Source organism: Kwoniella bestiolae, chromosome 2, assembly GCF_000512585.2.
Source record: "Kwoniella bestiolae CBS 10118 chromosome 2, complete sequence".
Taxonomy (NCBI): domain Eukaryota; kingdom Fungi; phylum Basidiomycota; class Tremellomycetes; order Tremellales; family Cryptococcaceae; genus Kwoniella; species Kwoniella bestiolae.
The window spans coordinates 1,927,275-1,954,491 of record NC_089242.1 but is presented as its reverse complement, the minus strand read 5'-3'; the positions used below and the strand labels follow the sequence as shown (position 1 = coordinate 1,954,491).

Here is a 27,217-nt window from a genome sequence, read left to right as displayed (position 1 = left end):
TCTGCTTTTGTCGCTCTCCGCATGTGCTTTTGGTAACTTTTGGATAAGCTTACTTCTCGGAAATGCAAACTTATATTTATAGTTCAGATCTAATCTCTTCGCACCGATAAATATGCTGAGACAATGCAGAAGGCTGTCATAGATCTCAAGAGAGATCGCTTCATTACGACCACCCGGATGATTTAGACAATCCAAGCTCAGTTGCTCTCTAGGGCAAGGTGGCGTCTCTCACATGCTAGATCGCATCACTGGACTTCATGAACACGCCACTACTAGCGCACACGCCCGTGTCGTATCACATGCAGGGATCACAGAGCGAGTCCTCGCTGTGGGCGGGGGATGATTTCCTTTTCGCTACTCGTCCACTTGCCCAAGGATCTTTCCGGGCTCCGGTTTTGGAACAGGGGTAAACACCGGAACAAGGATTGTACCGTCTTCAGGTTGCTCTACAGTCGAGATAGCCCCGAGCACCGAATCACCCCATTTATCATCGAGGAATTTCAGGTGTTCATTAAGATCCAGCTCAGATGGGACGGTTTTGATCATCTCCTCGGTATATGGGGGCTGGGCTTCGAGGAGTTCCGACATAGACTTCGCTGGTCCTCGGAGTCGCAGCTTTATAACTCTGATTCGGATGTTATTTCCCGGAGTCACTTAACATAGTGAAATAATGCAGAACCCTGCCTATGATCATTGAAAAAGCGAATAATGAATCCATCCACTGATAATTCTGTTTATATCGCTCCAGTACATTACGTCCCATCCCTTTTCACGTCAGTGTCAAAGAATATCCTCAGTCGATTAACGCAAGCATATTAACACATCACCCCGAGAAATACCTCCAAGTATACCGGGTACTCCTGAGATATCATACCCTTCTCGCACAGACGTGACTAGCTCCTTCAATGACTTGACTGACATCCTAGTCGCCAATACGATACGATGATCTCTCCCGAGCTGCTGTAGACACACCAATATCAGCCCCAAATTGTTACTTCCCAATGAGAATCGCCTACATCAACGATCCAACACATATAGCCATCGATGGATGCTTTGGGCAAATCTGTAGGTCGGGGAAGTACGTGTATATCCGAGAAGATTGATTAGGAAACGAGTCAGTATGTGCATATGAAGCGAATGCCAGTCACTTACTCCTCGGTCGGAACGGAAGGCAAGATACAGCTACACGCATATGTAAGCATAACCGACGCGGAAGGGAGGATCCGCTTCACCACGCATCATTCATCGACAATAATCGGAGTCGGTACCAGCAGGTGTCGAAGTCGAACCTGGTTCCCAGTTCCCAACGCGATCTCTTGACCTCTTCTGCCACCTTTCACAAAGTCTAGCCATGATGTTGGGCTACATGGCTTCTCCCGTGGTTGTGGTTCTCCCGTGATTGTGGTTGAGGAAAGATCCAGACATTGAACTTCTTGTCTTGTTGTCTCGGCGTAGACAATCCGTTCAAATAAACCTTAGCTTCCACCTGCAGGTTCAACTCGTGGGCGTACGCCCCTGTAGCAGTCGCCCAGAAATATGGGGACCCGGTCGTGCGTAAACCCAATCTAGGGAATGACATGGTGTGCCGTGGGAGAGCAGAAACCTGAAGCTTGATAAGTCCTGCTTCATCCCATGATTGCGTATCTTCGAGTGGTTCGACGATTCCGGAATCGACGAATCCTTTCGTGTGACATTCTGACCAATTGACGTTGATGACCACTTTCACTTCAAGAGAGGTAGTCATGGGTAATTTGTGGTAGTAGGTTCCAGCGGGGCGGATTCGCAGGTAAGTTTTGGGAGGTGAATGGCCGACTACATTCAGGCTTGGAGAGATCTTGGTCACGGGACCAGAATCTCTCATAGTGCTCGTTGTCAATGGGTTTTGAGGGATCTTATCAATGATTTGGCATTGTCCCAGAGATTCATCCGCCAGATACAATATGCTGAACTCGCGAACCTCTCGAATGACGTGGGAGCGAGGCAGGGTACGACTGCTGTTGATACCTTTCATCATTCGGTCTTCAACGGCGTCGCAGAAAGATTCCCTAGTCGTGCAGCTGGAGGGCGAGGGGATTGGTGGATCGAAATTCACGGGTGAGAATCTGTGACATACGAGACTGTCAGATCTTGGTCGCTGGTATCTTGCCAAATGACACTTACGGAAGTCCAGATGACCTTACCTCATCCTTTCCACATTCGCAGAAAAGAGTGTAAGATGCGTGCAGGGCTTTGGGGGGAGAAGGAACGAAGGGAAGAAGGAACGAAAGGAAGAAGGGGAGAAAGGGAGAGAGGGAAGAAAGGGAGAAGGAGAGAAGGGAAGAAGGAGAGAAGGGAAGAAGGAGACAAGGGAAGAAGGAGACAAGGGAAGAAGGAGACAAGGGAACAGGTGGAGAGGGTTCAATAATCATAGCATCAGATTCTGATGCTTGGTTGTGATAAGAATGTGAGATGAGATAAGGGAAGAAAAGCAGAACAACTGGTCTAAAAGCAGCTTATATAGATAACATCATACCCACGCGATGAATGTCTTTCTCATGCCTTGTCCCCACGTTGCCAAGCAAAGACATGATCTTGCCAGTAAGTATGACAGCCGATCTGATTCAGGGCTGTTATGGGTGGCGACCATCAGTAATCGTACTTACGTTAACGATGTCCTTTGGGTGATCGTGTCACCTTCATTTGCTCACATGGCTCGGATCCTCGTGTTCGTGTATGATCGGTGTGAGATTGTGCTGTCCTCCGGAATAATCAATCAAAAGATGGCTTAGGATCCCCATCCTCTTTGTGCTGATGGTATCTCAGCATGATCGAGGAACCACCAGTCGAATACACAATATGAGCTCACTCTCTATTCAAACATGACCTCACTATTTACTGTGATAGATGAGAAAGCAGATCATTTTCATTTCAGTGCTATGTGCCGTACACGACGATCCGCTCTTCTACGACGTGACTCATCAATCTCTAACACCTTCCCTCACCGTGAAATCCCTGAATGTGACCTCTGCACCCCCTCCTTTAGGTGAACATCCCATCACCCCCACAAAACCTTTTTGAGCTTTTCCATCACCGAAAACATTGACTTCTCGGATCATTTCGTCGTTGAGGTACACTTTCAGCTTCTGACCTTTAAGTGCAAATGTGAAACGTGATTGATCTGGTGGAGGTGATTGTAGTGACCTGTCTCATGCCGATCAATTCTGTAGTCCCGCTTCGTCGATTTAGATCCACCACACTTACCAATCTGAATAAGGACTTGTAATCACTACCCCAGCCCAGATCTTCCCGTTATCGAATTCTAGTCCAGCTTTGATCCAGGTAATATCATCTAGTTTCAGGAACAGAGCTGCTTGATCGCTAAGACCTCCTGATCAACATAAAGTCAAGCGACCATTACTCATAACTCTATACTCACTACTACCAGATCAGACAGAGCCATCAGCTCGTGATGTCACCCCAAGGACACAAGAAACCTACTTGAATTTCTGGCCTCACATCTACGTCTACGCTGATCTCCAGCCCCTCCTTTCCTATGGCCTGATCATATCCATATACGAGACCATTCTGACTGTCTACCTCGGGCGTTCTCCACCAATCCGTACCCGCTTCCGTAGGGAAGCGGATCTCGTTCCCGTCCTTGGAGATGGTGGGTTTATGTGTGACTTTGCCGAGGGGCTTCCAGCGGGTGTCATTGAATGAGATGGTGGTCATCTTGGTCTGGCTAATGGTACGATTGAGCAGTGAGCATTTTGAGCAAGACAATGCTTGCTACAGATGACCAAAGGAGTGTCTCGTTGCCAAGTGGGAAGTTGAGATGACAGGTGATGACGTGTGAGATCCGGTCCGGCTAATCCGGTAAAAGGCTAATCGGTTGAATCAGGGTTTGGCAGTGCTACTGATTGAGACAAAAGAGGAAGGCAGAAAGAAGAAACTTCGACGAAACAGCTTGTATATCTCTGATTCCTAGTCTCACTTCAAGAAAAGCTTGGAGTGTACAGCCTGGACTGACCTGAATTATCCATCCAAGCTTAACAAAGGAGGGGTTCAATTTCTCATGCTGAATAAATGAGGGATCTGAAAACGGGATCGAGTCATTTCGAACTCACCCATACCAAGGTGAGGCAGTGCTCAGACACACTTGACTGTCTTCTGCTCACCTTCTCTTCGGATCCCGCTAGACGAAGAACCCCTTGTGTAGTATATTGCTGTCTTGTACTCGAGGTGCTACCTTCGGTTTGATATTAGTCCCTTGACGACGAAAGCGGTATGGTCAGAATATCCAAAGGATCTGAAGTGTGCCGAGCTACCAATCAATGCACACTGAGCCTCGAGGTCGTTCATCGGATCATTCAACGGTGTCACATTTTACAGGATCGCGAGCTTAGCTCGATGATGTCTGATCAGAAACTAGGCAACTCTCCTGAAATACTTTGGCACGCATGATTTTCAAAATCGCTCTGTGTCACACAAGATGAGGAGAGAGAAATTGTGCAGTACAGTATCGTGAAGTGTTTCGGACAGACGAAAGACTCAGCAATTTCTTCATCATGAATGGGAGATTTGACGCGTAAGGAGAATCGTCACGATACACTCATCAGAACGCGAATGGGGGGATGTTAAGCTACATATTTATCAAGTTCGACTACTTCGAATATAGAAATGTGACAGCAATTCATATTCTCATACTGTTCAACTGAAGCAAAGACCCACAACGTGCCTACTACCTACATAGCATGTGCCGTCTAGCACCTCAACTCATTCGACTTGACAACTGAACTAAATCACCCAAATACAATTTAAACCTTTTTACCCACTATGACCAAGTTTTCTCCCTAACCCTATACGACATCGCAATATTGCCCAGCGCAAGTCCGGATCTGACTAAACGCTATCTCTAGAACGGATTGATGCAATTCTTGTAATTTGAACATCCTTTTTGTCCACATCTTGTTCAGCTTGTAATTCAGCTTCTCTCTCGGCAGCCCGAGCGGCATCCTCCTTCTCTTGTGCAATTCGTCTGTTCTTGGGTCTGCAGGTGGAGAATCAATTTTGTCAATAGAGCTTCTCAGAAGTAGACCGCTGAAAATTAGATATTTACCTGATGTGCTTGAGTTCAACATATCTCAGGGCGCAAGCCATGATTATGACCAAGACCCATAGTGCGATTTGTACTTGCCAGCCGTACTTGTAATGCTAAAAATAAGCTTTACATCAGTACTCCGTTTCGACCAATACATAAGGGTGTAAGATCAGACTTGCTGGTGCTGTTTTGGCTGGCCAAATTAGGGGTCCAGACCATGCTCCTGTTTTGAAGATCAGCGTTTGTTGCTTTTGACGACCTGACTCATTGAAGGTGAATTATGACTCACCACACGCATAATAGAAGGCGATAGCGAAACCTAGAGTGAATGCTCTCTGTTCGGCATCGAACGGGTTGAGATCAGACAGCCAAGCCCAGATAGGAGGAGCCTAAGAGCACAAACACATTAAATTACCTGACAGCAGTTCCGCCCAAGGGAGTTGGAACTCACGGTAGCCAAAGTCAAATAGCAAACGAAGTAAGAGAAATACTTCGCACCATTACTGACATTCCAGATTGACATGATGATTCCAGGTATGATTCCGATACAAGCTTGCACAATGACCGGGATCCATCTCGTTTGGTATCTGTCCGAGATGTAACCCCAGATCCAGATAGTCAACACAGTTATCCCTCCTCCTCCTATTGGTATGGCATTGATTTGTGCCACTGATAAAACAGATGTCCCGTCTGGGTTTTTGAGAGATTTGAGCCAGAGGTTGAAGTAGTCTGTTTTGCGATACGAGTGAGGTCAGTAAGAGCTTTCAACAAGGACGATTGTTGTGTTTTTGCGCGGGCGAAGGCAGGAACAAACGATCCCCAATGACGACCGTCAAGTGGTGGTGACAAAGGTGATACTGGTCAAGAAACCAGCTACTCACTGTAACTTTGCTGTGCAAGAACAGAAGAAACGTAAAGGATCACAAAACAGTAGAAAAGAGGACCAGTGAGAGCTTTCTTGACGGATTGAAGGGTAAACTTCTTGTTGTCGGCTCTCTTGAACTTCTTGGTTCGCTCGACAGCGATGGCAACATGCTTGGGACGAAGCCAAAATGCCATTGGGTTGGGTTTGGTGGGGAAATCAGGAATGAGAACGTATCCAGCAAAGCTGACAACGAGTGTGAGGATACCGTCAATGATCTAACAGCGAAGGAGAGGTGCAAAGTGGAGGTCAGTTTCAGGCACGACCGGCGGAGCCCCTCAAAACTCACCAGCATCCACCTCCACCCGGAAATTCCGTGAATTCCGTCCATGTTGTTGTAAATGGCAGCTTGAAGTGCACCGGCAAGCTGAGAAGCACAGGGATCTGGTGAGGACATGATCAGTTGAGGGATCTGGATGACGTACCATATTTCCCACTGTCACCACCACAAAAATCAGCAAAAGAACTTCTAAGAGACATTGCGCGTACTCACCAGTTTGACAGGAGTGATAGAATCCGATTCTGAAAGCTAGTTCTACTGGGGTATACTGCTCCTCAATTAGTCAATTATCCCATGTTGGAAAGATGATCTCACTCACCCAGGACATCAAGAGCATGATAGCACCACTGAAGAAGGGGACGACAAGATCATCAGCCACTGACTCATGATGACAAAAAGTCCTTGACTTACGGATAACAGGTCGCCTCGAGTGCTCCGATGAATGCTCTAAGGATATACACTTGCTTGGCGCTGTGCACTTTATACATACCGATCGTCAAAACGCCCCAACAAGCTTCGAGGGTCGGCAGCCAGAGGGAAGGTCGTACTCTAGTGATCATAATTTGAGAGGGGATGAGGAAGATAGCGTATCTGGAACAGACTTAGCCGCCACGCAATGCGATGCGATAATTGAGATGGATTGACTCACCCAACATTGAACCAGCTGTTCATCGGAGGGCAGGCAGACAATCAGCTTCTGGACTCTCCTGCAACGTCGAAGCAGTACGCACGTCGTGAAGTAATTGTATTCGTTTCCATAGAGATTCAGTTCTGTGAAGAAGCACATCAACATTTTGTAAAAATGGGGCCAATAATTCCGGATCTGTCACTCACCCTCTTTCATTCCTGACACATATGCTGCTGAAATGTTCTGTTGATCAAGGTATTTGATCACAAAACACGAGGGATTTGATCGATCAGCACTTGTCCGAGAGCTTCAGAAACGGAAACGCATGTCTTTCCGCTCATTTATAGCGATAGGGGATGAGAACAACGAACGGGGGAATCAGGATTCGTGCAGCAACCAAGAATCCAGCATGAGTCGCAACTTACCTTGACTGATACAGCAGTACACCAGCAGAATGGCGTCCAATCTAGCTACAAAAAGTCTCTCCTTCTTCGTTTTCTTCTCAATTATAGCACCCGTTTGGGGATCGATGTGGGCGGAAGGATCGATGACGGCAGCGACTTCCATCTCGTCCTTTGGATGCCCTTTGGCTCTGAAGCCAAGCATGCTACTGAATACCATGTTGGCCTTGTTCTTGCCCTTGTTGTTGTGATTCGAGTGGGATGATTTTCAAGCAAAGGTGTGGATATGTTATGTAGAGAAAGAGGACTTGGGTGGTTGATCAAAGGTGTTCTAGACGAACTAGCTTGGGCGTTGGGGGAAGAAGTAGACCACATGATAACGATTCGTTCTAGCTCTTTATGCCCACTAGCTTATCTCTGTTCTCAGCCCATTGCAAGGTAATGATCCAACTCGGCTACTTACAGCGTAGTCGTATAGCTTCAAGATACCCGAACTTCGGTTGAATGACTCTCTTTAACTTCTCACGCAGCGCTTACTAGCCGCAAGAACAGCTGACTCTTATCGCTTCATGCAATAGTCGGAACCCCGAAAGCCCGGGGAGATAGAGAGTGTGGATGCAAAATGGGAAAGCCAAGAAGGTACATTAAATATGATGGCTGAAAATAAACAGAGATGACGATAAGAGATCGATGAGTGACTGGAAGGGAAAACACCTGGAGACTTTTGAGGTGTTGCCTGAGGCGCGCGCCCTCCGTTCACTAGCGCCAAAGTCTATTTACTCCCTTGTCCGTCTAGCGTCTTTTCGTGACGACTGTTATCTCATCTGCGGCTGTTAATTTCATGGCTTTAGATCCGAGGGCAGTAGAGGATGGTGGGAGTGTACTTATCTCTGCATATCATCACTGCGCACTATGACAGCTGGTGATGACCGGTCCGACAGCCTTAGGAGATCTCGAACAGTCAGCAGACCCAGAGCAATTCTTTTCACCTCTGACCCGATCGGATTAGCGGGTCAAGCGTCATCGGGCTAATCCGAAATCACGAAGTGGGAGAATCGCACTCTATCTACAGATCTCGCAAGACGGGTGGAAGATATTAATCATCGACTGGCATCGTATAGATCAGCAACCAATCAGTAGCAATATTGTAGCATTAGTCCATCGACACCGAGAGCAACATGCCAATCGCCATCAACAACACACCACCCCCTCATCCACATCTCCCTATACCGCTGGGCGGCCTTTCGGTATGGCAAAAATCGACAAGAGATCATCCTCTACTGAACGCTGGGAAGGACGACGAATTGCCTGAGAGTGCTGATATAGTCATCATTGGATCTGGGCTGTGCGGTAAGTAAGACCATTGCATGTGAACGTGAGGTTTATGGTTAACATGACTCTCTAGGTGCCGTGACCGCCCATTCACTTCTCACTGCCTCCAATCGACCGGAGTCGGTGGTGGTATTGGAGGCCCGGGAAATCTGTTCCGGGGCATCAGGTCGTAATGCAGGTCATTGTCGACCAGATGAAAGTCGAGGATTCACCGCTTTTTCAGCGCTGCATGGTAAAGAAGAGGCCAAGCATATCTTGAAATCGGAGAGAGATACGTTCGAAAGGGTTAACGAGTTCATCGAGAAAAGTAAGATCGATTGTGAATGGACACCTAGAAATACCTATGATGTTAGTCTTTCTGAGGATTTTAGAGAGTATGCAAGTAAGGCTTTGAAGGATCTATTGGAGTGTGGAGGAAAGCCCGAAGTGGAGGAACTTGGTAGAGAGCAAGCTGTGAAAGTGAGTTTCAGCCTTGGTCGTCGTTTCATATTCCGGAGAGTTTACTAAGTCCCATGTTGAAATGTAGGAAACCCGACTGAAAGATGCTCACGGAGCTGTCAAATGGTGGGCCGGTACAGTCAACCCTGCGAAACTCTGTCTTGGTATCCACACCATCAACCAGTCCCTTGGAGGATATTCCTTGTTCTCCCACGCGCCAGTAAATGCCGTCACGCAAGCTGAAGATGGAGAATCGTGGAACGTGCAGACCCCAAGAGGGAAAGTTAGGGCTAAGAAGGTGGTGTATGCGACGAACGCATATAGTGACGCACTGCTTGGAGAGCTCGAGGGTCTGATAGTACCAACTCGAGGTGAGTCGATTGATGAACCATTTTACAACAACGTATGTCAGCTGATATGACAACCACTTACAGCTCAAGCCATCAAACTGTCACCCGCACCAGCTGGACCTGAGAAATTCCCCCGTCTTGAAGGTAGCTAGTGAGTGAGACCTCTTGAGCACCTGGTGCGCTTCTATACTGACCACCTTGCGCAACCCTCTTTAGCTCTCTTCGATATCTGCCCCAGCATTTCTATTCTACGTAAGTATCGTCTTCAAATATCTGCTACCTTGAGCATGATGGTTGATGAGACTGACGGATTTTGTGATGGCAGGTGCTGCCGACCAGACAACTCCATAGTGTTGGGAACATCCCGAAAATGGTAAGCGATCTGAGTTTACATAGACAGAACAGGTTAATCAATCATGACATGTGATTAGGCATGGCATGTCAGCCGCCACCGCTGAATCGATACATAATACGGTAGATGATTCTTCCTATTCATTCGAAGTCACGCAAAATGCCGTTTCACAATTCTCCAAGCTTCTGCCCGAAGGTGGATGGACAAGTGATGGTATCGAGGAAGGACGTGCCAAAGGGTATGAGTACAGTTGGACTGGTATCATCGGAATGGTAAGTTAGCTTCTACCTAGCATGTGATTATTCTCACATTCTTTGCTAACATCACACCAATGACAGACCCCAGACTCGGTTCCTTTCATCGGAAGTGTACCTGGTAAACCTGGTCAATACGTTGGAGCGGGCTACAATGGTCATGGTAAGCTATAAAGACCGATACATGCCTATACGGATCTGATAGCTGACCGGAAATGACGTAGGTATGGCACGGATCTTTATTTGCGCACCAGCCCTGGCAAAACATATCTTGACTGGGGAATGGGACCCGATCATGCCTGCATCTTTCAGGATTACCGAAGAGCGTTTAGCAAGATTGCGAAAGGGGCTGGATAAGGGCAAGTTGAGTAACGCTGGAGGAGCGCCTTCTCAATTGGATGTTTAGATTGATCGGAGAAAGGCTGTTGTATCAATGACTTTGATGTTTGGTCGTTATGGGAAATCTTGCCTTCATCTAGCTATCCCATCATTGATGCCGGGAGATGAGCTATGATCGCACTGACCCGGTGATTCGATGGCACTCTGCTCGATTCTTTTTGGATCAGTAAGCCCGTGCGGTTTTGATCGTCCAATCGGCACGCCAATAGAATTTAGTCTCCAGGGCAACGACGAGCTGATGAGGTGATAGTGCATTGGTACACATCCACGCTGCCTTTCGATAAGATCAAAGGCAGTCAGTTCATCATGTCATGATTTTCCAGCGTTTCATTCCGCATGGATGTCAGAAATTCCCCAAAATCTGTGTGGTACCTTACTATAAATTTTGATCTGCAGGAACCAATCTCGCCTATTGAATTCCTGGAGTATAGAAATACCAAAAGCGGCTGATGCTTTCATTAGATGTTTCTTCTTAACATGCCACAGATCTCTGAGAAACATCGAGTCTCGCCAGCTTCATTCCCCCCAACAGATTTAGAACCAAGGAATAAAAAGGGATCACAAGATTGAGAGGGAGAATATTCCTATATTCATCCATTGCTCGCTATCTCCCTCTGTATGTTCTCCACTTTCACGAAGTATACATTACTCGTTCAGAGCTGATGGCTGCCCTTCCAGATACCAAACTACTATCCTAAGCACATCCAGCAAGACCCTCGGATTGTCAAAGTGAGTGGCTGGTATATCGAAGGGAGCGTTCATATCTGACTCTCGATCGATGTCAATAGGTATACACCGTGAGGGAATCAGCTATCATACACTGTATCACCCGAGCTCACAGCCTGTATAGCATGCTCGAGATTCCTTCCTGAGCTGGATTGGAAGTGTTGCAAGCTGTGACTCGGAGGAGAAACTCCATCTCCAACAGGTGAGTGACGAGCCTCGGCTCACTACTAACAGAAGTGTAAGCGGCTTACAATGACTTCGCCCTCAGCTATATCAAGATCGACTTCGAACTTGGTATCTGACTATCCACATGGCACTTCGTTCATCATGGAAAGAGTGAGTTCACATGTTAATATGGATGTACCGGCATGTCGCTAACTTAGGTCACAGATCCGTCGATGCGGCGATCGATCCAAGCCAGACCTCCTTAAGAACAGTTCGTAAGCTTGGTCGAGATCCATCGACAAAGCTGGACAGGGGATTGTGTGTATAAACGTATATTCCTTCTTATTCGTTTGTGTTTGCTGTGCTTGTAACGTAAAAAGTGTACTTTTCAGCGTCGAATCTTTCTCTTTCCTTGTCGTCGCATCCCAATTTCGTGGATCCTCACTTCAATCACGTTATGTCCAAGTTAAAACCACCACAAAACATCACATTTGATCGTAGGTATTAGATCACCACCAATGCACCAAAAGGCTTTGATATTGCACAATGACCCTTCCAAATTGCAGATCGTGTTTGGAGCAGAACAACTATCAGACTTTGCCCAATGCTCACGAATGACTGCAGCAGACACCGTTGATCATCGCATCATTTACATACAGCACCTTTTGGGGTAAAATAAATTTCTCGCGTTGGGTAAAGTCGACTATCATTTGTTCATGAGTGCTGGTAAAATCACTCATATCATAATTCCCGTCAAATTCTTCCACAAATCTCATTCGCTCCTTCATGACATGTTGTAATTCCAACATCGTACGAACATGAGTCTACAGGAATGAGCATTTCGTATCAGCTAAAGTAGAGTTGTGTGACAACCGAGGGAGAGCAAACTTTCAGACAACTCGTTCTCCCATACTATCTCTCCAACCTTTCGAATTTCTGTAGGTCGATGGAAGACAATAGAGGTGGAAAAAGTCTGTGACGGCGCAAGGTTAGTCCACTTCGCAGTATGTTGAAGTGACTTTCGAGAGCTACTGTCGGAGACTCCGCCGACGCCAATTCACCCAAACGTTTGTTGAGCTGGAGAAATCAGCTTTCGAATGGTCCCCCCAATCAGTCAGACTCACCACATCCCACCTGAGGAGTTTTTGCTGGTCTGGCATCTTCTTCTTCTGCTTGGACCTCTCTTTAACCCCATACTCGGTCACCACCGTCTTCTCGTCCTTCTTCGCTGTTATTGCCTGCACCGGAGTCGGGGGGAATATGGACAGACCGCAGGGTGCAGTAGACGTGCGAACCCATATTGGGAAGCATATAGGGGAGATCAAGTCAATCCCTGGGAAAGCCACGTTGGACTGGACAGGATTGCTGAGGAGGAAGGTGTAGAAGATCTCATACCAGAGCTGCAATAACAGGCATTCATCTCAGTCTAGATATCACCTGATTGGCGCGGAAAGTGATCTTACCAATTGGTTTCGCTCAAAATTCTTCTCCAACGGGCAGTAGACTATGGACGATGCCTGACCTTTTGCCAGTCTAACGCCCTCAATCCAAGGTCTAGCACCCTTCCCCGCATCGTATCGATCAGCCTCATCTTGCTCTACCCTTCATCTATTTTGCCAGCCTTCTTTGAATTGGCCTATATGGTGAAAATATAGGGATTGTAGCTCATTGGTGCTTGTCAAACCAGCTGTATCTAACTATGTGTGTGCGTATGGCGGAAGATGACCTTGAATCTCCAGTTGACCCTTGATATCGCTGTGCACGTGTCGGAAGTTCTCGCTATTCGACTCTCCAAGCTTATCCCATTCATCGCGTTCTAGCATTACCCCTTTCATATAAACACATTTTGCTCTCGTTCCAGGCATTTTTATCGATTTGGATGGGACCGAGGTAATTTAGCATCTTGGGCGAGATGAGGAGGAACGGAAGAGCGTAGAGAATTCTCAGTTGATCCAGATCCATATCCTTGGCAACGTAATTCACAAAGGCTGTTACTGCATCTGTGATATCGCTTGATCTGATCCCGGAGTTTCCATTCGATTTCGATCCTTGCGATTCACCGCTGATCATCCTATCGATGATCTCTAGAATTTCGGCGGGCTTCTGCAAGTGGGGCAGTTCACCATTTCGATCAGGACGGAATCGTTGATGATATGGTCTGCTTTAAGGCGGAATTGAACCAATCTATATCATCTCTAACATTGCCCCCTCTCTCAACCACCCCATGCACGTCTATATCTCTCTTCTTTGTTTGGGAGGAAGTCCGGAGCGTGGTCGAGGGTGCTGCTTTCGCTTTCCCCTTCCTATCAAATCGTCTGGGAGGAGACAAGGGTTCCGGAGGCGGCGGAAGCGAATTTGAAGAGGACGAAGAATGGTTTGACAGACATATCTGTTGAAGGGAGAGCGAGGGGGATTCCCATTCTGAGATGCAGAGGGATGTCTGAGTTGAGGTCCTTGCGTGATACCCCTCTTCGTCCGAATAAGAGTCGATGGATATCGGTTCATGTTTTGAACCAGTGTTACTGATGTTGATATCTTTAAATGCTAAAGGTGGATTTCTGATTTACTTTTTTCGGGTGTTGGGTCAACATACCTTCTTCCGACACCGTTTTGCCCACTGCTCGCGCCCATTTGCTTCTCTCTTGGGAGTTGGCTGAGCAAATGGGTGAAAGAAGGGATGGACCTGGTTGATATAAATCAGTGATGATCATGATCATCATACAGGCGGAGGTGAGAACATTTCATCTAACTCACTGTGTCCAGGTCCAAATTCTCATCCTTGAAGTAGCTTCCGCCCTTACCCTCATCGAATTTCTGTGGTCGAGGTTGAGATACTGGTAAGCCAGATTCATATTGAGGAAATTGAGCTGACGAGAGTTGGAACTCACGATTTTCACGGGCGACTTCTTCGACTTCATACTACACTATAAATATATTATACACTTTCATATTATACTTCTGTTGTAGAATATATTCGCCTTGAGAAAAATTGGGGAAAAGAAGATACAGTGTCAGGGTATATATACCTTTCGTACTCTGACCAATTTGATTGATCTCAAGCCACTTTTCATGGGGTCTTCGCAGCCCAGTCATCATCAATCACGTGTTTCTTCAGTATTTTAGTATTCTTTTGATGATTAACCTGTCAAAGGAGGGCGGCGATCATTCTGTCATTAGCGTTTTCTTTACTCGTTCACTTGAGAAAGATACCAAGTAGCTAGCTGTATCTTAATCGCCTTAGTCAAAGCAAGTCCGTGCCACCTGGGAGCACGAGTCAGGTTTGACGGATAAACGAACAAGCAAACAGTGCCACAATCTGGGAGGTGATATGGGAAATAGGACTTTAAGCAATCGAGGTGATGAAAACGTGCTTTGATGAGAACTTTCCAGTTCATGCTTACACGGTACAACGTCGGATTGATTGATCGGATCAACCATATGATATGTGTTGATCGTCTTGTCCCAAAGGAGAGTGCGTGTGTCATGAGATTGTGCATACGTCGATTGCAATACCTCAGGTCGATTTCGATTCATATCTCTTTGTGCCATACTTCCGTGAAGCGAGACAAACAACCACGACTACGGTGGATCAATCACCATAAGGCCAGCGTTATCTGATCGTATCATCCTTGACCTGAGGGCTGTTCAGTATTTTCGGAATCCGGCCAGTCGAAGCACGTAGAAATAACATCTTGAAAGAACAAGCTATGATATCAGAACTTCGAAGGGAACGGAAGCATAAAAAGCAGTCTGAGAATGTAACATTTCTCCCCCTTGAAGAAGATTAAGTCCACATTTGTCGTTCTATAAGTAAATGTCGCACATTTGTCGTTCCACAAGCAAATGCATTCGTCGTTCTACAAGTAAATGTTCGAGGGAGTGGGAAAATAAGTCTCCTCTTATGCGAATCCACCCTATCTCAGCGGCCTGTACAGGGGAACCTTTCTTATCTCAAAAACCCTCCTGATAGGTGTCCAGTCATTTCGATTTACGACCTCAGACGCCAAGCTATGGGTCTTATCGGTTGTCTCCGTGTTCCAAATTTAGCCTCTTCTCAAGATAGGAACAAAGTTTAAAACTGAATTCAAGACGCTAGTGGCACCCGCGGGCAGCGTCACAGTTTTTAGCGAGGCGCCTACGGTGACCAGTAGATAAAGATTACTTATGCGCTTTGCTCCATGAAGCGATAGCGCAAGAAATAGAGCATTTCACGGCATCTGTAAGTGAGTACGACATCATGATCCAACGAGGGTGGATTTCCCCCCGTCCAAAGCCTGCCAGAGCCGTGTACGTAGAGGCGCAGTCCGTTGTGCGCTATCGCTGTCGGTTTTGACCGAATGCGAATGCACATGTGATTGAGGCCTGAGATTACCGATATCTGGAGATAAGGGTTACCATATCATATATATGTAAGCAGCCTGCTCCCCCTCCAGAAGTTCACATGCATTTCAAGATATCCATCAGTGAATCATTACATTGAGCATCATTGAAGTTGCGAAGTTCCAATTTCGAGCACAAGCATATACAAGTGGTCATGGTTGCGACAGAACCTAAGATCGAATCGGAAAAGAACCTATCCAATGTTGAAGTGACTGCCGTTGTTCAAGGCGCCGAGCATGCCCACCATGTTGCTCTGGAGGATGTCGATGAAGCCGCAGCTTTCGTTGCTGGGTTCAAGGGGGAGATCACCAAAGAGATGTCTGATAGGGTAAGAAGGAAGATTGACTTGAACATGCTGCCCTTGATGTGAGTATCATATCGAAAAGATAAGGATCGACACGGTGTTGACTTAATGAATAGGATGGTCCTGTATTTCGTACAATTTACCGGTGAGTCACTGATGTTGGGGCGAGGTGGCTTGCTGATAGATGACTTTTTCAATATCGCAGATAAGACGACCCTCGGATCCTCATCTATTCTGGGTATCAAGGTGAGTGTTGATACTGCCTATACTGAAAGACGATTGCTGATGCGATGATTGTCATCAGAAAGACAACCATCTCACCCAAGGGCAATACAAGTAAGTCCGCCCAAATCCGAGTCAACTGAAGGTTCACGTGATACTGATACTTGTTTGTAGCTGGCTAGGAACAATCTTCTACCTGGCTTATCTGATCTTCGAATGGCCTCAATCCGTAGCTTTACAAAAGTTCCCTCCGGGTAAATGGATGTGAGTGGTGCTTGTGGAGTTCTGAAGACCGAGTCTGACATGTTGTGGCAGGGCTTGTAACATCTTGGTATGGGCTATGTGAGTCCTTCTTTGTATGGCCTGTTAAAAGCATACTGATACTGTTCGAAGTGTTCTCTGCTGCCATGCGGCGTGCTCGAGCTTTGCGGGGCTTTGTGAGTGTCCCTCGGGCGAATAATCTTGTCTTGTCAACGCTTCGCTGCTTGAGCCTCCGCTGACACGGATTCCGTTTAGTCGTCTGCCGAATGTTCTTGGGCATTTGCGAAGGTTCCATCACCGCTGGCTTTTTGATCCTTGTCAGTCCACCTCAGCGCCTTTTGATCGAAAATTGGACTGATAAGTTACTGGTCAATCGCAGACAAGTATGTTCTACACCCATGCCGAAGGTACTCAGCGAGTCGGATACTGGTTCCTAATGAATGGAACTGCACAGGTAAGCCGCTTTTCTTGCGACATCTACTGTACGAAAACCATAAGGCATACGTCTGACCACATACACCAGATCTTCAACGGTCTCGTCTCATTCGGCGTGTATCATATCAACCCGGATATAATCTCCCCCTGGAAGATATACATGATCATCACGGGAAGTATCACCCTGATCGTCGGAATATGCTTTTGGTTCTTCATACCTGATAATCCCATGAAAGCTCGGTTCCTAACGCACGAGGAGAAGATCATTGCGATTGAGAGGTTGAGGGGTGAATCGACGGGTATAGAGAATAAGACATGGAAGAGGGATCAGTTCATCGAAGCGCTGTTGGATTGGAAATCTTGGGCATTTGCCATATTTGCTGGGTCAAATAATGTTGCGAACTCTTTGACTAATATGACTCAACTTATTATCAGTGCGTACTTTCCTCTTCTCAGCAAGTTATGTCGACGAGAGATTTCGGCTGATGATGAAGATGTAATTTGCAACAGACTCCTTCGGATTCACCGTCGGCCAAACAGCCTTACTAGGCTGCGTCTCCGGAGTAATCGAAATCCTCACCATCTACTCCTCCGTTCTGGTAGTCAAGAAATTCCCAAATGCCAGAGGATACGTCGGCGCATGTTATTCGATTCCCAATATCATCAGTGGAGCGCTGTTGATTGGACTTCCATGGTCTGCCAAAGCGGGTTTACTAGTGGCGGTGTACTTGGGTGGAGTGGGTACACCAGGTTTCGTATTGAGTTTGTCGTGGTGTGCTGCAAGTACTGCGGGACATACCAAGAAGACCACTACGAATGCCATGCTGTTGATTGGGTACTGTGAGTCATAGCTTCAGTAGAGTTACAAAGATTTCATGAGACTGATTAAACACGCGATAGGTCTGGGAAATCTTCTGTCGCCTCAGATGTGGGAAGCGAAATATGCGCCGAGTGGGTAACGCGGATTTCGACAAGATGACGACTCTACGAGCTAACTTTAAACCGTACTGTCGTTACGTAGGATACTACATCCCATGGGGTATCATCCTAGGAACATACGTCATCAACCCAATCATCTTGGTAAGTGAATACGGCCCAACTGTCTGTCAAATGGTTCCAGTCAAAATAGATTCTTCAGCTCACCACGTTGCACCTTCTTACTAGCTCGGCATAAGATACTTCCTGAGTAAAGAGAACAAACGCCGAGACAACCTATTCGCAACGGGACAAGCGGAGAATGAGAAATTTGTGGATGAACAAGGAAGAGAGATCGATTCGACTTTCCTCGATATCACCGATGTAAGTGTAATCCACCTTGAGTCGAACAGGTCTATGAGCCATCTGGATCGGGCAGTTTGCTGATAGCTGGATATGTAATTTGTACGCAGAGGAAGAACTTGTCTTTCAGATATCCACTGTAAAGCGCTATCGACTTCGCGGATATCAAAATGTGCATGGAGCTGTGGAGGCGAAAGATGATCTTGCGTTGTAGGAGATGAGCATGTCACAGGGTGCTTTCGCAGGGCTTTGAGATACGATAGGAGGTGCGAAGTTGTATTGTGAGCTGGGAGGTGATGATGTTGTTTATATGGAGTGATAATTATCGATGCGAGGTTTTGTAGTGTGATGAAATACAGTATGCGATGAAGCAGAATGTCTTTTCCCGAAAGCTCACAGACTATAACGATGGTGATATACTATAATACTCTACATACACGATGAAGTCTCAACCCCTTCAGTCATGAACACAAAGCTGTACATCGTCTCATTATCATCATTTATTCAAGACAACCGTGTATGACCAAAAGCATGCCATACTGTACAATACGTTAAGGGTTTCCAAGAAAAGTCCAGTGTCCAAAATCATTCCCCATATCCGCCATTTCACACTGCGAATACCCAAAAATACTGTATAATCAAAAGGATATATACATAACTCGCAGCAAGATAATGTTAATATAATAATCAAAGTATACGTATTGTACTTACTCAGTCATATCTCTCGTTTATTCATCCTTTCATCCTATGATATGTTCGTGTATCCCCTATGTTCCATTGACATCTGACCTGTTTCATTATACCATTCCTCTCAAATCCCTAATTTCCTTTTGTCTCCGATCAACCTCACTCCTGCTCCGTCATTCACATCTTAATGTACTTCCTCCAAGTCTACATCTCTCCCTGCTCCAACCCAACCATGAACCGGTCCTTCCCCTTCCTTCCCCCCATCTCCTCAACATTGACGGTCGTAGCCTGCGACCGATCTTCAAACTCGAATGGTGGCGTACCCAAATCCATCTCACTCGAACCTTCGCTCTGGTCGCCCGAGATATGCTGAGAGTTATGTGGGTTGATGCCCGAATTTAGCGTCGCAAACTGGTTGAAACCCGTTCTGCCAGCTGGACCCGTAGTAGATAGAGAAGATGGATTGAGGGTAGAGGCGAATGAGTTGTCCGTGTTTTGTGGGAATCCCCAGGCCGATCCAGCGTTCATGGGAAGGTTGAGATCGGGTGAATTCCAGGATGAGGAGAATGGTTGAGTCGAGGTATAATCGATATTAACGAACGTACTTGCCGTACCGGGGTTGGTACTGGTACTAGCACCAGTGAGTGGTAGTGGTAATGGTACCTGTCCAGACGTGCCGGGTTGATTCTGTGAGAAATGCACGGCTTTGCTAGTATATTCAAATTCACTCAGAGAACCTGATCCTGAATCTCCACTGCCGCCCGAAGATGAGGATGGTAGATCAGGTTGAGAGAATGATCTTTGTCTCTGATGCTGTTGGGTTGAGGAGTGCAAGTGGCTCAGTATAGGTAGGTCTAAAGGTGGAGTCTGAACACCACCAGGACCTGATGAGAACGACGTGGAGGTTGACATCGAGGGGAATTTCCAAGAGTTTCCGGAGGATGATCGGACTGGTGCAATACCCCCCATAGGCTTGGGGTAGGTGCTGTTCGATAGGTGTTGCTGGACGCTTGAGAAGGCCCCAAGTAGAACCTGCAATTCAAAGATGATCGTCAGTCCTGATGTCGACGATGATCATGTATCGATGATCCTGCTCACCTCCTTATCACCTGTCAATTCCACTTTCCCACCACCATTCGTCTCTCCTCCAGTGAAATCACCAACTTCGTTCCATACTCCGCCATGCGTTTGCGCATCATCTTCATGCCACGCAGCGTATTTAGCAGTGTTCATAGACAGCTCAAAGCTGATCGCAACAGCTTCGGTATTGAGCGAGGGATTCTGCACAGATTGCAAATTTAACATCGCCGTGGTATTGATGGGTATCTCAATCCTGAATGTATCCGTTTGATGGACCACATAGAGGTAGAGAGACGGTTGAGCAGAATGAGGGAACCGCAACGAAGCTGCCAAGTCAGGATGTGAGATACCTGTACCTGGCATGAGGAATCTCGTCCAGTTGGCAATGGACAACACGGTTATTGGGAGGATTATAAGGTTTGCTATTTGTTGTCAACCAACCCTTTGATCAGCTGAGCTGAAACGCAAACACAAGTCAGGAAGGGGTGGCACATACGATCCTCATCATGAATCAAACCCCTCAAAGCCTCCAGGTCTACTCCTTTGTTCGAGCCTCCTTTCGATGTACTTGTAGACGCCGAGGATCGGTGTCCGAGAGACGAACTTCCACCACGGGTATGTGATGGTTTAGGCACATTGGCATCTCTTTCTTTGGCTCGTGACTTTGATCGTCTGACGAAGCATACTGTCAGCTGTGAGATGAGACTACGACGTGTGGCATCGAGCTTACCTATTCTGAAACCAGATCTGAAGGGTTTTGGGACGAACATCGGGACCTAGACGCTTGGCTAGAGCTTCTCGAGCAGGTCCATCGGGGTTTCTGGAAACACCACAACCATCAGTCAGTTGAGTCTGCGTAATCCAGTATGAATTTAGATAGCCACTCACTTATTCTCCTCATACGATTTGATCAGAATTTCCAACTGTTCTTTTGTAGGCTTGAACCTCGGCGGCTTAGCTTCCATCGGCGGCGTAGCTCTCATGCCCATTCCCATCCCCATGTTCATACCCATACGCATACTGTTATACCCCATCGGCATACCCATACCCATACCCATACCCATCCTACCCCCATAGCCATCATCAATCGGCAAGTGTCCGAGGTCCACCCCGATCGCTGGAGAAATGGCAGTTGCAGGACTCGGATGGAACACCCGTTTGATCGGTTCGCCAGTCATGATAGGTACGGAGGGTTGTCTGTTCAGTCGATTAGGCTGGGACAAGCTCGAGGGGTGAACGTGAGAGTGGGTATTCATGAGTGAGCTGGGGAATCTGGGCGAAGGGTAGGGGTAAGAGTTGGGTGTGGCGGATGATGAGGAAGATGGCGTGGAGGAAGCCAGAGTCATCAGGGTGTTTGACCTTTTCCTACTGGTTTGAGGAATTGCTGCACTGGCTGAGAAGGTCCGAATAGGTCCACCAGGTCGGTGGATCTGTGGGTTTATAGGAGACTGCGCTACCGACCCAGGTCCGGTACTTTGACTTTGTAGGTTCTGATCGAAGGTCGGACTGGAGGTGGTGAACCCAGCTAACATCGGCGATAATCCCGTCAAGGACATATGTGAGGTATGGTGCATCCCGTGTGATGAGGATGTGTTTGGCGGCGGAGGTGGCATAAACGAATGGTCGATAGCTGATGCTGGATTGGTAGGGCCGGACCATTGTGTATTTGCCGTAGAGGGAGTTTGGACCAGGTCGTTGTTCCGAAATAACATGTTGGGATTGGTAGTCTTAGCAGGTGTGGCTGAAAAGGGGTATTGGAATTTGGCACTTGCTGAAGCTGGTGTAGTATGCGTTGAGTCCATTCCACCTGAACTGCTGGAATTGTCAATGGAGGGGGTGGCAGTACCAGTACTGGAGGGATTGTTGAGATGATCGAACGACCAGAGTGGTGTCATCGGCAGGTTGGATGAGGATTGAGCTGGATTGTTCATATCTGTGTTTGTCCAGAACGGAGGAGCTGAAGTTGGATTGTCCAAGTTGTTAGTAGGTTGAGGTGTGATATTGTTGTCCGAGCTGCATTCTGGTGTTCCACCCGATGTGTTGGATGAAGCTGGGGTAAACGAAGGTAGTTGCAGGGAAGAGGGATCAATTATCTGATGATCGCCCTCATGGTCTACTGCATGGGGGAATCTGAATGGTGAAGCTGTTGGCGACATCCTGTTCGTCGAAGAAAAAGAGAGTGGCTGTGAAATGAGTGTGGTGATTCTTCTGTAACAAGCACTGATCAGAACAAGGCATGTTTACAAGGAGGATGAACGTTTACTGCGATGGGTGACTCACTTCGTTTCTTGGTGATCAAATGATACAATTTGGAAGCTAGATATGCCCAAGATTGATAAGACAGAAATAAAGATAGTTGAATATGGCAATCTCGCTGGTTCCTCCAGGGAAAGAAAGATGAGGAGAAAGGCTTCGTAATTGAACTGCGAATGCGTTGGAAGGAAATTATATGAGGTAGCTGTATATTCCACTTGCTGATGTTGAGTGGATTGAAGGATAAAGGAACGGACCTTGTGGACGTATCAGTTGATACAGTACGGAGGTGGATGTCAAAGGTAGGTTTGGAGGTGACTTGATCGAGCTGGTGGGAAAATCCGTACAGCTGGTCTGGTCCAGATGGGGTGAGTTGCGAATATGTGACGTATGGTAGGTAAGGGGGGTGTATAACCTGACCCGAGGATAAGATGAGGGGGAGTTAATCTTTTGTTCTTCCTCTTGAGGACCGTGAGCTCGGATGCGAATGTTGAGCCGTGACGTTGACTGTGGGATATAAGGGTGAATCAATTTGATAAGGTATACTGAAGTGGTAGGTTGATAATCTAGAATTCACGGGTGAATCATTCAGAGTAAGTGAACCCGAGATGTAAGAGCGAAGAGAGCGAAGGAAGGATGACAAGGGGGAGCTGGAAAAGCAAACGAAACGAAACTAATGAATCACAAAGGAGACGAGTCCATTTCTTCAAAGATGTATCGGGTCGTGAGAAGAAGTGGGCGAGTTGGAATAGTCAGATCGGCGAGAATGGGGAGAAAGGCGTTTCCAGAGAAGATATGGAAGACGATGATAAAGGAGGAGAAAGAGTGAGTATAGAATAAAGGAAGAGATTAGATGTATATTGTACGTGGAAAAGAGGAAAAGGAGGTAGAAGCATATACCTCTGAACTTTTCACTACTATCGTAGCGAGGATTTAAGGTAATAAACAATACAGACATAGCACGGTAACACACTCACCTCACTCTTTCCATGAAAAACGAGCTAAACTATATCTATCCATATCCACGCCAATGCCGAGTATATCACCCAAGTTCTAGATCCAATCCACTTCGCCTCGATGAAGCCCATATGGTACATACGATGATCGACACCGTTAGGTTACTGTCATTCACAAGCGAGCCGATCTTTGATCTTGATCACGATCTCCAGCTGGCAATCACCCAGAGAGGAACGCCCTACACCATCGTTCCTTCCTTCCGTCACAGGACCGAGTCTGGAAATCACCTCTTTGTCGAACCTTTTGCCGACGATCGTGAAGCTTGTGGTCCAGATGACTGGGACTGAATTTACCGATTAAATGAGCGTGAGGGGAGCTTGTCTAAGGAGCGTAGGGTGGAGACACAGTCCTCAAGACTTGTCTGCGTTTGATAGGAACGGGATAAACGATGATGATGATGATGGTGAGGAACAGACGATGATAATTACGAAAATCAATGGATGAGTATGGTTATCATTGATCGTGTATCATCCCATATGATCCTACTCGCTCCCATCACAGTTCCATCACCCCATCAAACCTCGTCAGTATAGTATGCGATAAACGTCTGATCAGGGTATTCATACGTGTTCTGTAACAGGTCCCGAAATGATGGTACAGTGAGTATCTCAGGACATATCTGATCAACTCGAAAGAACCAAAGAAGTGGTAACCTGGGAGAAGGAGGGGAACATCCCATCTTGTAATGGTACTCGCAGTCGATATGTCATCTTGAAACAAGCACTGACAATGTAAAAAAGAAACATATCCGCCTCGCCTCGTTTACTTCACCACAAAGGATTGAAGGAAAGGAGAATTCAATCAGTTTAAAGTTGACTTACTCCGAATCCCCCCTTTTCCATTATATGACGCATAACGCATAAACTCTAAATGCGCAAAGTGGGGGAAGGGTGAGTGGTGTGTATGTGTTTCGGATCAAATCAAATGGCCCTGGTAAGGGGCTCAACGTCTACGGTCCGACCGGTGAAAGGATGGGTGGGTGTTTACTTTATGGTTCGAGCTGATAGGAACGGGACTATGGGGACGTGATCGATCTGATCGGAAGAGGACAGGTTTGCAGGTTGGTCGTCAAGTTGCGGACATGGTCGAGATGGGTTGCAAGTGAGCGATAGGAGATGAGCTTCGTTCCGATAGCCAACTTCCCCTGTGTGGATCGTACACAAGCAGTCAGCTTGAGAAAGTGTTGCGTGTTCTTTCACCTCAGGTCGTTTGTATATGTCGGGGCAGTATCTCGTTTGTGTAGAGAGAAACTGTGTAAAATTCCAGTTGTCAAGGTTACACTTCAACAACGAAACAAGCTTAAAACAGAACGCATGGACCTCGTGTCATGGTAAAACGTGGTTTGTGCGTGTGTGTCATGATTTGATTTGATTCAATGTTAATATCCTGAATAACCGGAGATTAGCCGTGCAAAATAATGGTGATGTCGTTGATTAATGATGGGTCATGTTGATTCAACTTCATTTCCTCGCTCTCATCAACTCATCCATCAACATCCATCTTCCATCAAATTAGATCAGATCTCCAATCTCTCGGCAAGTCTACTTCCGCTCCGCGCCCTTCAATTTCAATCAGGACATCTTCCTAATACCGAACACCCCACTCCATCTTCAATCATTCCGGCCTACCCTTCAGATGCCATTCTCTCACCCACCAACGGAAACAGAACACATAGATTCAGAATCAGAGATAGACGAAGAGATAGATCATCTCCTTTCTTCCCCTTCCTCTGCAGACCAATTCAAACCATTTGCCAAACGATCCGCACCGAATATATTCCTATTCAAATTACAAGAACTATTTACTTTCCCTTCTCAACTCTTCTTCGCTTTGACTGGGTTGATGGGGATCGCAAACTATATTAGACAGATAGTGCAGATCGTACCTTCCAGACCGGCTTCCATCCTCTTACGTGAAAAGAAGGAGATAAGGGTGGATAGGTGGGTGAGGGATAATGTGGAGAGTTTGAGGGGGGTTTTCAAACCTGCTTGGTGGGCTCCTAAGTGAGTTGATACAGTTTTCAAATCAAGCACGTAGACAAGTTAGAAAGAAGACCATTGTAAATGTATATAACACAGAAAGGGCTGTGATGTTATGCTGATATCTCCTTTCGCTTAGTGGTCACCTTCAAACGTTCTTCACGGTATTAGGAGATTTCACCAAAGTAGATAAAGTGCATTATGTGAGGTGGGTTTATGTCAATAATGCTTGTCGTATGCTCGTGTACATATGCTAATTATTTGAGCGTGTAGAACGTATCTGCGACTGCCAGATGGAGGTACGATGTAAGTTCCCCTTCCCCACATATCCCAAGGGTGACCGAACTTATACAGTTCGTCAGTGGAATAGATGTTACGCCTGAGAATCATCAATCCCTTCCCGAAGACATACCGACCGTAGTTGTGTGTCATGGTCTGACTGGTGGGAGTCATGAGTCCTACGTTCGAAATATACTTTCTTGGGTGGTCAGACCGAAAGTGGGCGGAGGTTTGGGCGCGAGAGCAGCTGTCATCAACGTGAGTTGCAATTCAGCTTTCTTCGTCTTTTTGGCCAGCACAAGTTGATATGTCTCTCATCTTTAGTTCCGGGGATGTAAGTCAATAACGCCCTTCTCTTCTGTCCTTCGCATCTGAGGTACAGCACTGATACTCCCGTTCTTCTGACTTTCAGGCGCCGGCGTTCCAGTCACCTCCGCTCAGATGTATTCAGCCGGAACCACCATGGACCTAGCGCTATCCCTGCATCACCTCCGCCACCGATATCCCTCCTCTCCATTATTCGGTATCGGCTTCTCCCTAGGCGCATCAGTCTTATCCAGATACCTAGGCGAAGCGGGCGACTCCTCCTTATTATCCGCCGGAGTGATCTTAGGATGTCCATGGGATCTATCCTTGATGTCGCATAAATTGGATCACGACTGGTTCCATTCTCGCGTCTACTCCTCGGCACTGGGTCAAAACGTCTTGAAATTGTTTTTCAAAGCTTACGACTCCAATCCTACCGTGTTTGACGCGGATGATAGTCCCGTTAAGGAGTTTATGGAAGAATTGAAAGTTCAGAGAAAAGATATGGGATCGCATACGAGGTTGAGGAAGGTGGATGATCTGATGGTTTGTAAGATTGGGGGACCGAGGGGTATAGGTGCTTGGCCTTTCGGGGATGCGGAGGAGTATTATAGGTGGGCTAGTCCGAAGAGGCTGATTGGTGGTGTACGAGTGTGAGTGGTTGTTCTGGCTTGTACGAAATCTGCATCAGCTGTATAATTGGTTCTGAGCATGTTAGCTGATGATACTGGCTTGGGTTATTGATCTAGACCTCTGCTTGCTATCAATGCATTCGATGATCCAGTGGTAGATTGTAGTGAGTATCATCCTTCTCATCGCTTCTAGCAGAAGCTATGACTTATAAATGTATGAACATAGCCGCTCTCCCACTGGAAGAACTCAAATCATCCACACACGTCATAACAGCCATAACAGGCTCAGGAGGACACCTAGGATGGTTTGACGGTCCCTTCCCACTGTGGTCACCTAAGAAATCAAAGCAGCGTTGGGTACTCAAGCCTGTATCGGAGTATCTAACAGCCGCAGCCAGGGATCTGGACGTGGTTGGTGGTGAGGTAAACATCACCGAGGAGGAAGGAGGGGAGTGGGTGAAGGAGGGGGATGGGCATGATATACCTGGATTGCAGAGACGGGGATGGAGGGTTTTGAGGGAAGGTGAGGAGATCGAGGGGGAGGGAGATGAGGGTGAGACGGGGGTTATACAGGGGTTGTAGGTTATAGATATTAGATGTAGATGTGGATTAGGAGGGTCACATGTATGCATGCCTTTGTCCGCTATAGGTACGGTGGAGGAAGAACCAGTCAAGATTTGAACTTGGGGCCAACACCCAACATCGACGCACCGATGCACCGATGCACCGGATGGTCTCGTGGTTGCATCTCAACATATTTGACATGAGCATGGACAA

General features: G+C 46.8%; 9 protein-coding genes across 9 annotated transcripts; 3 read left to right on the top strand and 6 right to left on the bottom strand.

The window, feature by feature from the left end:
• Positions 1–354: 354 nt before the first annotated feature.
• On the bottom strand, positions 355–921 carry I302_103872 (uncharacterized protein; the record flags this gene model as incomplete). The annotated part of the gene is made up of 2 exons (XM_019189241.1): positions 355–653; positions 840–921. The coding sequence occupies 2 exons, from the start codon at positions 919–921 to the stop codon at positions 355–357; spliced, it is 381 nt and encodes a 126-aa protein (XP_019048803.1).
• Positions 922–1,345: 424 nt separating this feature from the next.
• I302_103871 (uncharacterized protein) lies at positions 1,346–1,861 on the bottom strand (the record flags this gene model as incomplete). The annotated part of the gene is made up of 1 exon (XM_019189240.1): positions 1,346–1,861. The coding sequence occupies one exon, from the start codon at positions 1,859–1,861 to the stop codon at positions 1,346–1,348; it is 516 nt and encodes a 171-aa protein (XP_019048802.1).
• Positions 1,862–2,957: 1,096 nt separating this feature from the next.
• I302_103870 (uncharacterized protein) lies at positions 2,958–3,711 on the bottom strand (the record flags this gene model as incomplete). Its single annotated transcript, XM_019189238.1, has 3 exons — positions 2,958–3,180; positions 3,241–3,367; positions 3,456–3,711. The coding sequence occupies 3 exons, from the start codon at positions 3,709–3,711 to the stop codon at positions 2,958–2,960; spliced, it is 606 nt and encodes a 201-aa protein (XP_019048800.1).
• Positions 3,712–4,881: 1,170 nt separating this feature from the next.
• On the bottom strand, positions 4,882–7,531 carry I302_103869 (uncharacterized protein; the record flags this gene model as incomplete). Its single annotated transcript, XM_065869757.1, has 15 exons — positions 4,882–5,029; positions 5,099–5,193; positions 5,260–5,303; positions 5,370–5,469; positions 5,532–5,809; positions 5,962–6,220; positions 6,292–6,369; positions 6,428–6,438; positions 6,496–6,550; positions 6,602–6,629; positions 6,694–6,873; positions 6,932–6,946; positions 7,014–7,053; positions 7,117–7,143; positions 7,336–7,531. The coding sequence occupies 15 exons, from the start codon at positions 7,529–7,531 to the stop codon at positions 4,882–4,884; spliced, it is 1,554 nt and encodes a 517-aa protein (XP_065725829.1).
• Positions 7,532–8,489: 958 nt separating this feature from the next.
• On the top strand, positions 8,490–10,443 carry I302_103868 (uncharacterized protein; the record flags this gene model as incomplete). The annotated part of the gene is made up of 9 exons (XM_019189236.1): positions 8,490–8,661; positions 8,717–9,102; positions 9,170–9,452; positions 9,516–9,582; positions 9,648–9,683; positions 9,757–9,804; positions 9,863–10,055; positions 10,122–10,200; positions 10,262–10,443. 9 exons carry the CDS (start codon positions 8,490–8,492, stop codon positions 10,441–10,443), a joined length of 1,446 nt encoding a protein of 481 aa, XP_019048798.1.
• A 1,796-nt stretch (positions 10,444–12,239) lies between these two features.
• Positions 12,240–14,134, bottom strand: I302_103867 (uncharacterized protein; the record flags this gene model as incomplete). The annotated part of the gene is made up of 7 exons (XM_019189235.1): positions 12,240–12,404; positions 12,452–12,727; positions 12,791–12,889; positions 13,311–13,430; positions 13,528–13,849; positions 13,921–14,010; positions 14,082–14,134. The coding sequence occupies 7 exons, from the start codon at positions 14,132–14,134 to the stop codon at positions 12,240–12,242; spliced, it is 1,125 nt and encodes a 374-aa protein (XP_019048797.1).
• Positions 14,135–15,861: 1,727 nt separating this feature from the next.
• I302_103866 (uncharacterized protein) lies at positions 15,862–18,350 on the top strand (the record flags this gene model as incomplete). Its single annotated transcript, XM_019189234.1, has 15 exons — positions 15,862–16,073; positions 16,128–16,156; positions 16,217–16,257; positions 16,316–16,347; positions 16,408–16,497; positions 16,549–16,575; positions 16,627–16,670; positions 16,750–16,811; positions 16,874–16,948; positions 17,018–17,363; positions 17,440–17,769; positions 17,830–17,880; positions 17,951–18,009; positions 18,094–18,228; positions 18,318–18,350. 15 exons carry the CDS (start codon positions 15,862–15,864, stop codon positions 18,348–18,350), a joined length of 1,566 nt encoding a protein of 521 aa, XP_019048796.1.
• Positions 18,351–19,098: 748 nt separating this feature from the next.
• On the bottom strand, positions 19,099–22,130 carry I302_103865 (uncharacterized protein; the record flags this gene model as incomplete). The annotated part of the gene is made up of 5 exons (XM_019189233.2): positions 19,099–19,926; positions 19,993–20,396; positions 20,471–20,646; positions 20,705–20,794; positions 20,863–22,130. The coding sequence occupies 5 exons, from the start codon at positions 22,128–22,130 to the stop codon at positions 19,099–19,101; spliced, it is 2,766 nt and encodes a 921-aa protein (XP_019048795.2).
• Positions 22,131–24,879: 2,749 nt separating this feature from the next.
• I302_103864 (uncharacterized protein) lies at positions 24,880–27,022 on the top strand (the record flags this gene model as incomplete). The annotated part of the gene is made up of 8 exons (XM_019189232.1): positions 24,880–25,247; positions 25,363–25,431; positions 25,497–25,529; positions 25,586–25,760; positions 25,827–25,836; positions 25,915–26,461; positions 26,558–26,604; positions 26,667–27,022. The coding sequence occupies 8 exons, from the start codon at positions 24,880–24,882 to the stop codon at positions 27,020–27,022; spliced, it is 1,605 nt and encodes a 534-aa protein (XP_019048794.1).
• Between the last annotated feature and the right edge of the window lie 195 nt (positions 27,023–27,217).